At 39.1% G+C, this 12401-nt stretch overlaps 1 protein-coding gene across 1 annotated transcript in view; it reads right to left on the bottom strand.

The window, feature by feature from the left end:
* LOC117826919 (piezo-type mechanosensitive ion channel component 2) overlaps window positions 1-12401 on the bottom strand; it is a 100246-nt gene that overhangs the window by 47943 nt on the left and 39902 nt on the right. The window contains 7 exon segments of the mRNA XM_034703341.1: window positions 1718-1838; window positions 2417-2647; window positions 4682-4863; window positions 6467-6572; window positions 7303-7338; window positions 7822-7941; window positions 10934-11108. Of these exon segments, the coding sequence (XP_034559232.1) occupies window positions 1718-1838; window positions 2417-2647; window positions 4682-4863; window positions 6467-6572; window positions 7303-7338; window positions 7822-7941; window positions 10934-11108 (971 nt within the window).

Below are 12401 nucleotides of genomic sequence, written 5' to 3'. Positions count from 1 at the left end.
GAACACCATCACACTGAGTTAAAGCGAGGGTCTCATCCTCATTTTCAGGCTTCATGCCATCCCTCTGATACCTGCAGCTTCCAGCTCTCTGGAAGCCTCATCCACTGCTGCCACACTCCAAAGTCAGAGAGGCTTGATCAAAGCATTTATAAGAACATTGAAATTAGGTCTTAGTCTTTCTTCCTGTACCTGCAGACACTCCCTGGGCCTCTGACAACAATCATGTCTGTGTTATATAAAATCCAGAACAGTAAATGTCAAGCTCTGCCTCTCTCTATAATAAATAACCAAAAAAGAAGATTCATGGTCTCAAAGTATTTTATCTGTGTCCGACCACACAGCCTTGGTTTCAACTACTGTTCCTGTAAACCAGCCTACTGCAGCCATAACAAAATAAAATACAGTACTCTGAGCACAGTATTTTACAATCAGATAGTTTTAACCAATTTTGTTATAATTGAAACACAGAGGACTATATCAAATGCTTATAGATCCGTAAACAATTAAACTAGACCTACTTTTATATCAAAACAACCGTTTTTCAGCATTGTCACCCCATCTCACTTGTTTTAGTAATTAGAGAAGCAATAATAAAACAAATCATGAGGAACTGGCAAAAAAAATTACAACTTAATTCACTCAATATGGATGAATCTTATAAATGAATAGAAATGACAACGAGAATTTGAAATCAGCTCCATGTTCTTCAGTGAAACTGGAAAAATGTGAGAGGTACACAATGTAGAATACCACTAGTGATCCTCTGTTTGGAAGTGATTAATATGATGATATAGTATTTACTGTGCCAATGCTTTTTCATGTTGTCTTTATACATGGCTTTACATAAATTAAGTTTCATATACATTTATACACACAGTACACAGCTGCTTGCATACGTAGCCACATGAATCCAGGGTAACATGTTGTCATTCGTACACCAATTATAATGTATCCATATACACAAATGTACTTGATGTTTACAACCATTGTATCTTCACTACTTTGTATGTTTGTTGTTTGCTTGTTTGTTTTATACATTGTATTTTTGTCTCTACTCTGTCTCATCTTTATGCTCTGTAATGTCATATAATTTCTAAAAAAAAGGTAATGAATAGATAAACAAATAGATAAATAAATACAATGCCCATAAATGTTCAATAGGGGATCAAAGTAACCAAACATTAAACAAAGATCTTTCACCCTAGACACGAGTTTGACTTGTAATAAACTCTACTTCCTTAGTGACACATTTTTGGATCCTGTTGGAAGGTGAAAATGTTTTGACTCCCTGCTAGCCTAGAATGAAAAAGTCAAGTTTTATCTGATCTTGGGATTTTTCTGCGGATTGGTAGTCAAACCTTTTCACCCTCGTGAACAGCGAGGGCAGAAATCCTGACCACCGCCAGAACAGCCTCAGCATTCTTCTCTCACTGCAAAAATAAACTACAGAGTATTTTGTCTGCAGTGTTAACAAACCGAAATGAAGCTGAAGGCTCCAAAGGAAGGCACGAAACCTCAGTGTATTAATCCATAAGATCAACAGCCTCTCTCATGATTCACCTGACGTATTATGTGAGTTCAAACACCTGCAAACGATACGTGGGTAGTGTTTTTCCTTGTGGCAGGTTACCTGGTTGTTTGCGACTGGTTGTTCTTCTTATTAACGTATTAACTGTACCCATTGCTCTACTTTAAAACAAATAAAACAAGAACTTACCCTTCTTCTTCTGATCCTCCACATGAACTTCTGAGAGACCAGCGCTGTCTTCTTTTAGTTTTTCCTCTCTCTCTGTGAGCATCTGTCTCAGCAGCAGCCAGAAGCTCAACAGACACAGAACCTTCACACAATAAATAAAATGTTTAGACAAACAGACGAGCGGCAAGAAAAGAGGACATGAACCCACAAATCATTAACATTTACTTTAAAGCACTGAGAGCACAACACGTGTGGCCAAAACAAAGTAAGAGCAGATATATCTATACAGATCAGAAGTTAGTTTTCTATGACACAAGTTTGAAACACAATTACATCTTCAAAACACACACACTGTTTGATTAAAAAGTAGCTCCAACTCATCAAGGCCACAGTCTTGGAGTATAAAATCTCATTCAAGACACATTTAGGTCGGATTCAATGTCGGCCAACACGACAGTCTCTGAACTATTCCAAAACATGTCAAAACACGACGAACCTGACCTTCTCCTCAGGACTACCCTGCATGATTCCCTCTCTTTTTTAATTAACGGCCTATGGAAAAAACAGTCTGACAATGTTAAGTTTGAGGAGGAAAAAAATACATTAGCTACATTCAGGAACAACATATTTAATCAGAGCTGTGTTTCTGGACCACAGGTTGTAATCTAAAGGTCAGTTTTAATGACTGCATGTATGCAGAGTACATCTAAACTCCCAAACCTTGGATGACAGCGAGTGGAAAGGGTTTTTCTTCCTGACAAACAGCCCTGAGACGCTTTGCCTGTTCTCAAAACTCCAGATGTACTGCAGCACTATCAGCAGGTTGCCGTAGGCCACCATGAAGGGAGAGGACAGCATCGCGTAACGCCTCCGGTCCCGAACCATCCACAGCACGCAGGACCAGATGAGGAAGACGAACGTCAGCCAGCTGACGTATGTGATGCTCCACGCCTGGAGAGAAGGAATCACAGAAAAAACAAACAAATGATTCACACTGTCACATTGTCCCTCATGACATGACAGCATACTTAAGTATTTCACTGTGAGATACACGGAAATGGCATCATTGGTGTTAGAAGGGTACATAGTGTGTATACATCTGTAATAGTTGCCATATTTTATTCTATTCTATTCTATCATTACTATTATAATTGTTATTTTATTTTTAACTATGTTAGTACATTGTTGTATTCCCCTGTCCCGTGTTGTAAGCTGCTGTAACGAAATAATTTCCCCCAATGGGGGACCAATTAAGTATATCTTATTTTATTACTCAGTAATACCAACACAGTGTAGAGTCCAGCTTTACACTGATAAAGGTTTTTTTAAGCAGCTCAACACATAATAATAATAATAATAATAATACTAATACTAATAATAATAATGATAATAATAATAATAATAATTTCTTTTGTGCAGCACTTTTTTCAATACAAGTAACAAAGTGCTTAAAAAAACAATAAAAACAGAAAATAAAAGCAGAGGTAAAACATTAAAAATGAGAATAAATTCACAAAACAAAAGCTTTATATAAAGGTAAGTTTTGAGTAACGAAAAGAAATGAGGGGCTGATTCTGCAAGTCAGATCTCCTCTGGCAGGTTGTTCCACAATCAGGGGGCTCTGACAGCAAAGGCCCTGTCGCCTTAAGTTTTCAGTTTGTACCTTGGAACAGCCAGCAAAGCACTGCCAGAGGATCTCTCAGACTGCGTCCTGGCTCATAGGGGGATAAAAGCTCAGAAATATATGGAGGGGCAAGCCCATGTTGTGCCTTAAAAAAGTATCTTAAAATCAATCCTAAAAACAACAGGTAGCCAATGAATGGATGCTAAAATTAGGGTGATGTGGGAACTGTTAGTTCTACTTAAAAGCCGAGCTGCTGTGTTTTGTACTGTCTGAAGGCAGTGGATGGACATCACTACAACAGACACAGACAGGTGTGTAGAGAAACTTGTGAGGACCGGTGTTATCGCCCTGCTCATATGGCCCTACTGGTTCCTGTGCTGACTGGTTTCCCTAATCACGCGTTTTTTGTGTTCACCTATAACGGAGGGATGTCATTTGCTTCAGTCACAAGTTTCGTCACACACGCTCCTGTGATGAACACTCATACTTGCTAATCCTTTATGTTTAATCATTTCCATCCACTTCTGTCTTCTTCCTATTTTTCATACAATAGAAACATATATTAGCCTTGCCTTGCCTGTTAGTCCACCCCCCCTGCAAAACAGGAGATTATCATGGTTGAACACATAGGTTACAGTTCACCACAGGGAATTTCAAATAAGAAAAATAGAGAGGGCACGGGTGGGTGAGGAAAAGGTCACCACTCTGTCTGACTCTTTGTAAACAATCTAACTAACTTGAACCCTACTCTAATTTTCATTACCTGCAGATAAAACACGTTAACCTGAAGTTGAAGCAGTGAGTCATCAACACTCTGAGGTTTCACTTCTTTGCTGCATTAAAAGAAATCTCTTCTTTCCATGTGCCATTTAATAAATCACAGAGTCTGTGTGTTCCCCAGCCACCATCAAGTCAAAAAGTAGCTGTTAGTCAAATTTATTTAACTGTGATTCATCCAGGAATGTTTAAACTAAGAACAGATGCTCCCTCTGAGTAATATCATGCCAGATATTCAGCCACAGGAGCTGCCCGGTACAACCACAGTTTCCTCCTGCTGGTCAGCCAGCGGTTCCACTGAAGCAGAGCAGGCTTCACTGCCTTGCTCAAAGGTATCTTAATGAAAGTTGATCAGGGAGGCAGAGTGTTTGTTTTCTACTAATCACACCAGCATGTTTGAAGCAGGTCTGTGGGTTTAGACCTGTTGCTTCTGGTTAAGACTCTGCCTTCATGTCATGTCAAATTAAACTGTTAATACAAACTGGAAAACAACTGTCACATCTTCATTAGCAACTGTTTGTTTGTTTTTGTCCACATGCCAGCTCCCGGAGCTTGTAGCAGCATCTGTGAGCCGCCTCACTCACCATCATTGCTATGAGAGCACAGATGTAGCTCTGTTTCATGATGAAGTGGAAGATTTTGACCATCGCACCGACTCCTCTTTTCGTCATCCCTTCCTCGGTGTCCTCAGACTTCTCCTCTCCTTCCTCCAATGCCGAATCCTCCGGAGGCAGACACACTTCATACACACACTCTTCCTTCTTCTCTGGTTGGACACAGAAACACAACTCACTGTTAGTTACAGGGCTCTGCGGTCTTATAAAGTTAAGAGAGGCACTCAAGTGATTTAGTGTAAAGCCTCCGGAAAGTTGGGGTCGATTTACGAGGCACAAATATATAAAACCTGTGCAACGTAGGCCAAGATATCCTGACTGTTTGTCGTCCATCAGGGACTTTTTTAAAGACTTTGTGTACATATTACATAGATTAGACATCCTGAAGTCACAAACTAGTGTCAACAACTTCTTTGTTGTTTCTTATAGACTTTTTGTCACACCATCTTCTATTTCTGGAGCCCTTACTTTTCTATAACCCAGCAAGTTTTAAACTGTTTAAAGTTGCAAAGTGTGAAATATATTTATAGATAGATTTCTGTAAGTATGTCTTAAGTTACCTCAAGTGATGTTGTTGAAATGCACTCTTACTCGGCTACAAACCCATCTCCCCACACGGACAGATCAAGTATATGTCCACACGGTACAAGTGATGTCCCTCGAGTTGTTTCTCTTTCTTTATAAAGCTCCTTTAGAGTCACAGCCGACATTTAACAGCTGCTTTCACAGGACGTCTCCCCCAAACTGAGCCTGGTTAATTAACTGTGACATGTAAAATCAATGAAAGGCAGCTTTGGGTTCAAAGATAGAAACAACACAAGTTTTGTACAATTCAAACCAAAGAAGTGTCTCCTTCCTTTTGTCAAAGTACTTTTAAAAAAGTTTGGTGCTAATATGTCTCAGCTGTTTTTGTGCTTTTAAATTCAATTTTTGTTTATTTCCTTCTGGTTTTAAATGATTTTTTTCAACACAGATCTATTTTGATGTAAGCTTCAAATTACAATTATTGGGTGCCGGTGCTCAGCGACTAACTCACCTAGAGGCTGCACTATCCACAGGCCTATATCTCAATAAAAGGCACATAATAATATATAATATATCAATCAATCAATTTTTATTTATTTAGCGCCAAATCCCGACAAATGTTATCTGAAGACTCTTTACAAATAGAGCAGGTCTAGACCATACTCTACGTTAAATTATTAACAAAGTTCAACATCAAGACCGGATAAGATCCAGTCCCATCTTACAGACAGGACTCAGTCTGATCTCATCTTAATCCACCATGAGCAGAGCACTTTGCAGCGTTTAGCAAGTTACAGCGGCAAGGACAAACTTCCTTTAACAGGCAGAAACCTCAAGCAGGACCAGACTCATGTTAGACACACATCTGCTGAGACCGTGTTGGAGTATATAATATATAATATACAGTAAATGTATATTGTTTTGGATAAGTGTTGCTAAATAGTAAACACAAATGCCAATATTAAGATAAAAACAACAATAATAGTACTAAGAAATAATAATAAGAGGAAAATAAAGAAGTACTTGAAAAGATAATAATAAAGCAACTCAATAAAAATATATTATTTACTCCTTTCACAAATATATGTATATTTGCCTTATGTAGATATTAATGCCCACTTTACTAATAGTGGTTAATAAAGTTCCACTCCTTGACTAAAGTGTTTATTTTGTTGATTTGAGCTGCATTTGGCTCAATGACACTAGACAGTGAACTGTTCGTCGGCTCACCTGTACCGTCACCAGTCGGGTCCATTTTATACTTTGGGGTTGAGTACAGGTCCAGACAGACTGGTCCGTTCATGCCAAAAGATGTGCCGTTCGAGGTGGGAACCGCCTGTGGATCATCAGCATGGGTTAAAATACATTTAGGAACAGGTTTGTTGAGGGATCACAGCACTGTACAGCATCCAGACCCACAGAGGCAAACACAGGTAACAGCTTCCATGCTAGTTAAGATTTGATGTTCCACTCTTTGACTTTGTAGAGCAACAAAGGGGACTATTTTATACTTTTCACACTGCATGTTCTTACATTTACACAACCAGTCTGGCAACCCAGAGCTTAAGTGCCTTTACTAAATGAAAAGTCCATATTTGTTTCATCCTTTTGTGCTTTGGATATAAGAAAAATATAAACAACTGTGTTTGAAGTTGCAGTTTTAGGTTGTGGGTACTTTGGTGACATTTTGTTTGTAAACAAAGTTGTGATTTTACAGTTTTTGAACACATCAGATTGATAATTTCATCCTAATCTGCAGGCATGATAAGCCCAATATTTAACAGTGTATTAAAATATTAAATAGGAATTTTTATCCTTCAGACATCTGTCCTTTTTCTCAAATCAGAGGCCCGGTGGCTTTATCGTGAAAGTTTGACAGCTGATCAGGAGTCCTGCTGCACAAACAGATCCTCTAGGCTGACAGACAGGCTGGAAAAGAGTTAAAGGATAACTGCTTTCTATATGGGTGCAGTGTGAAAAGCACTTTGCAGCATTTCCTTTACTCGCAGCAACACAGAAGGGCAAAGCAGGGTAAGATGCACAGATTGAATCCAGAGCAGCCCCACCTCGGTTGTACTGATGCCATCCTGGGTGGAGAGCAGCTAAGAAGAAGAAAAGAGCATACAAGGCAAGGTGTGTTATCGATGAGCTGCTGAAGTCAAAGGCCTCCTCATTCTTTAGAGTCGCTGATAAGCAGGAACAAAGTCGAGCTGCACTACTCTGTAAATCGAGCCCATCACTCATCTGTGTCTGCACATCCTAAAAGCTTTTAAACCTCAGGAGGTGGCCAGTGGAGACGGACTACGGACCTTGATATGGGAACAAGGTCAGAATGTGTGTGAGAGAGAAAGTGTGTGCACTTTTCCAGCTGAGATCTTTCATTTTCAAAGATGTTTAGATTTAATCAACTATTTAATCCTTTTTTGTCCTTTAAATCAAACAGTATGTACTCATGTTTCTAAGAATGAGAGCTACTTAACGTATTGTGTAGTAGTTAGCTAAACAAAAGATGATTACATATTTCATGAACTGTCCGATAATCAATAACCTGTTATATGAATTTGTGCTTATGGACCCTGACTTACATTTTTCTCGTCCGTGCCCTGGCGTGATTCCCACCACAGCTGCCTCTTCCTGTTGGCCGAGTGATTTGTTCTGTTTCCATCCAGATCTTCCTCCTCGCACATATCACCGTCCTTGTCGTCCTGAAAAAACAAAGATAGACGGCTCGGATGATAAATTTCTTCACCACCGGACTCTGAGCTGGGTCCAGTGTCAGGCAACGAGAGAGGATACTCTCAAGGATCACAGTTTGACAGAGTGGGAGGGCAGAATCTGAGGAGGAGCTCATTGACCTTTTAATAAAGAGAGTTTCTGTGAGTTTACTGATACTGTTGGTTTTCTGTTTTACTTGATTTATCTCAAAACTGTCAAGGCAGACTCTCACAGTCTTATGCAGCACATTTGCCTTAACCATTAACCATTAGGTTATGTGCTCTGTCCCTTTAGCATCTGGTCTGGAGCAACAACATTCTGTTCGGCTGTATACACTGTGGACGAATGTCCATAAAGTTGATCTGATCTGAGTTGAGACATCTCAAATAATGAGAAACATTGAACAAACAATCCTGTTGTCGTTTTCATACTTAAATTGTTGGTGAAGAATGACTCATTCCTCATTACGACCTCATGATAGCTTCCTCGGTCCTTCACTTCCTGTTTTATTGACTTCATTGTTTTATTCCTTTGTCCTTTGTTTTGCTTTGTGTTGAATGTTACACATTGATTTATTTTATCTACTATCTGTTTATGTAAATCCCTTTGTGCTACATTTTATTGTATGAAAACTGTTAGAATAATAAAGTCTGACTGATAGATTGATGAAGTGAATAAATAATAACAAAAAGCTAGAAATCAAAGCTCTAAAACGTCTCAGAAAAGGCGACAGGATTCAGATTTTTCTCGTCTTTTTAGCTAAGACGAAGTCAATCATAATCTGACATCTTCACTATCGAACACTCCTGTCAGCTGCTGATTTATCCTGTAATCATGTTTTATTATTAGCCTCGTTTAAAGTGTAAGAGTAGGTGAAAACACACACACACACACACACACACACATTCTGTGAGGAGATCAATAATGCATACAGTCCTGCAGGTTTACAGGGAAGTATTGACCCCACTATAAAAACACTAATCTATAACTCCATTACAGGAGCGAGGAGCTGAGCCGGGAGCGAGGAGGGAAACGAAGAGGGGAAATCAGGAGCTGGAGACCTCGTGGCATTAAAGTCCAACTCCTCCTTCAGCGTGCAGCAGTTCCTTGAGGTTCAGTTCTGTTGTAGGATTTGAGTTAGTATGGAATAAAGGTGAGCGTGTGTGCAGACTTTAAAGGGTCAGTTCACACTAAAATAAAAACATCACATCAGGAGACCAAACCGCCAAGACACAGGTGGTTTTCAAGTGTCAGCATCAGGGAGGTTTTCTGCTACCTTAATAAGATAGGACTTAATGATTATCCTTTGGAGGGCATCAGCTCCTCAAATACAATGGAGAGAAGTTAAATTTGGTTAAAAAAAAATAATTGAAAGGTTATTTTCCACTAATTGTTTTATCTCAGTTACTCTGAATGTGTATTTAACTTTAGTCTTAACAAGTGTAATGATTACAGGGAGCTAAATCTGTTTTGATGCACATGTGGGCAACAAGCAGCAACCTCTGGTCTTGTGAAATGAAGCCAATGCAGAAGCGTTAAAAACTGTAGGCTGGCTGTTAAAGTCCCAGAAACCACATTCGGTTTTATGCAATCTATGATGGAAACCTGAATGTTAAAAAAATGTCTGTCCTATAAAAGAGGGCAATAAAAACTGACTTCTTATAACCTTTTGATGCTCAGTGTCTAATCTGACGCACTAGTCTAAAAAGCTTCACATCACAGCGACACCACTTTTAAATAAGACTATAAAAATGATGCTTTACATCTGTGACATACATTTTTAAACGTGTATACATCAATGCTTCATCTCTTCATAAATCAGTGTGGTGGTTATGTAACAGTTACATTTGCTCAATCCTAACACGACCTAGTAACACTGAAACAAGGTGCCAAGATGCATCCTCCCTTCACGCTCCGTCAGAATTAGAACAAGAGTGTCTCAGATAACACCTGAGCTACGGCTGACAGATCGATCCTCCTGTAAGCCTCCATCAATACAGTTTCTCTGCTCACGAGGCCACCTGGCTGCCCGTTTAATTCAATCTGCTTCTATTTCTGTTCTCTGTCTGGAATTTACTGAGGAGCTGTGTGGAGCTGCTGTGTGCCAAATACAGCTTAATATCTTTGACACTCGCTGACCGCCTGCATCAGACTCAGTTCTAGCTTTACTGTTTTTCTCCAGGCAGGAGCTCAATCAGGTGCAGTGGGATAAATTAAAGTTTAATCACACTGTTTGTGTTATTCAATCTGGAGGTGATAATCTAGTTAATTTCCCAGCAGGCCTTTTTTAGTTTGTTTCCCTTAAGGATTACAAAGACAGAAAAAAGCCTCCCTTGGACTTCAAACATCATCAGTATACATTTAAGCTGTGATTTTCTTGGTTAAGAGACTTCATTTAAGTTTTGTTGCACATGTGTTGTCTTTTTTTCTGTCTAGCCTCTGAGGTGAAGCTGTATCTCACAGGAAACCTGAACTAAGCCCTGAAAGCAGATGTGAACTTGGCACACTGAGCAAAGACTTAAGAAGAGAAAGAGAATGAAAAGTGAATGAAACATGAAGGCCTCTGTAATTGATGGCTATCAGAAAAGGAATCGAGAAAAAGCAACTGCCCTCTGGTTTTAGAGAAACTCAGAAGCTCACAGCTGAAACATTTCTCCCTCAAACGTCTGAGAACTTCTCATATTGTCTAACTTTGGTGTTTAAATTAGTAAAGGAAGAAGAAAAAGATCCTTTATCATCGCCGTAAATTACTGTAAATTATTTTTCAGTGAATGTTTTCCGTAATAGACCTTTCACATGTGAAACCTGACTCAATGCTGTATTTTGGAAAAATTGTACAAATACAGATCCATCATGTCAGCCGATAAAGTAAACCTCTGAGGCTACATTAAAGACATGTTTTCCAGTAAATGTCTGGGTTCTGAGAGCAGAAAAGGGTCCAATTTTGTGTGTTTTTATTGCGTTTGTGTCTGCTGTCCTCACCGTCAGCTGGTCGATGGGTTCCTGCAGCCACAGGCGGATGAGCGTGGCCAGGGTGTAGTAGAGAATCAGCAGCATGATGGGATTGACAAAGTGGAACCACTTACGTTCGGGGTGCATAATGAGCTTCCATGTGCAGGAGCAGTTGCTCTGAACAATGGGAGTGATGCCAAATTCCCTGCAGAGACAGACACACAGGGAAATGAGGAGAAGGTGAATTTACAAGGATTTAAGATGCAAAAACAAGAACTTTGAGTATGAACATCTATTTGTATAGAGGTAAATATTGATTTAACCACAAACAAATGTTCAATTTTTGATGACAGGAAATCAATGTAAATACTAATACTGGTATGAGGTGCATTTTGAGTGAGATCATACACCTGTATTCCAAGAAAATCTATTTCTGTTATAAAGCTGCAATAATTTAGTCAAAAGAATATCAATATATAAATATCTTAATTATAAATTCTTGGTGAAGGTTTTTCCAAGCAAAAAGGTCAGACAGTGAGGGGCTATGAGTTTAAAATGTAAGAATGTGCTGCTTTCAGGGCGCTGGTGGCCTAGCGGTCTAAGCGCCCCACGTACAGAGGCCACAGTCCTCATCGCAGGGGTCGCCGGTTCAATTCCCGGCCGGTCGACCATTTCCTGCATGTCTTCCCCCGCTCTCTACTCCCCACATTTCCTGTCTCTCTTCAGCTGTCCTATAAAATAAAAGGCAAAAAGGCCAAAAAATGTAACTTAAAAAAAAATAAAAAATGAATGTGCTGCTTTCATGTGTGTTATAGGTCAAATAGTTCATTGAATATTTTGAAGGTTTGAACTGTAGGTCTGTCAGAAGTTATAGCAGGGATCTTCAGTTTCCTTATTATTTACATTACATTGTTTGTGATTTTCATTGGTATGTGCTTCTACGTTTACTTGTGAATATGTTTTTTTAATCATTATTTAATCAGACTTGTGGAGACAGCTAAGCTATGTGCAGCACTTCAATCCAAGGCAGACTTCCCTGAGAATGTAAATAAGTGTGTTATATTGTATCGTATCATAAAGATCATATCTTATCCCATCTCATCCTACCATGTCATGTCCCTTTACATCATATCATATTGATGTACAGTATCGTATCAGTAAATCTTGCTCTTTTATTTGCCCTTTTCAATTTAAGTTCTTCTTATCTCTATGCTACAATATCTGAAAGCATAGATCCTCTTTACTGAATGGTTTGTCCCCGTTCAACAGCCATTCAACATAGCAGAAAAAAAAAAGAAAGAAGGGAAATGTCATGAATACAGATGCTTCAATCTTTAGTGAACTGTTCAGTGTAGTCAATCAGGACCTGAGTTGATCTCATTGAGATAAGTGTAGAGTTGAATTCATTACATTCTATTCAGTGTAGGAGTCTTTGGAGTACTCATCTATAAATCTCCTTATTGATTCCAGAAAAGAAGCCAAAGTGAATGAGGTCATG

Source organism: Notolabrus celidotus, chromosome 15 (genome assembly GCF_009762535.1).
Source record: "Notolabrus celidotus isolate fNotCel1 chromosome 15, fNotCel1.pri, whole genome shotgun sequence".
NCBI classification, from domain to species: domain Eukaryota; kingdom Metazoa; phylum Chordata; class Actinopteri; order Labriformes; family Labridae; genus Notolabrus; species Notolabrus celidotus.
The sequence above is the reverse complement of the archived record's forward strand: the minus strand, read 5'-3'. Positions and strand labels throughout refer to the sequence as shown.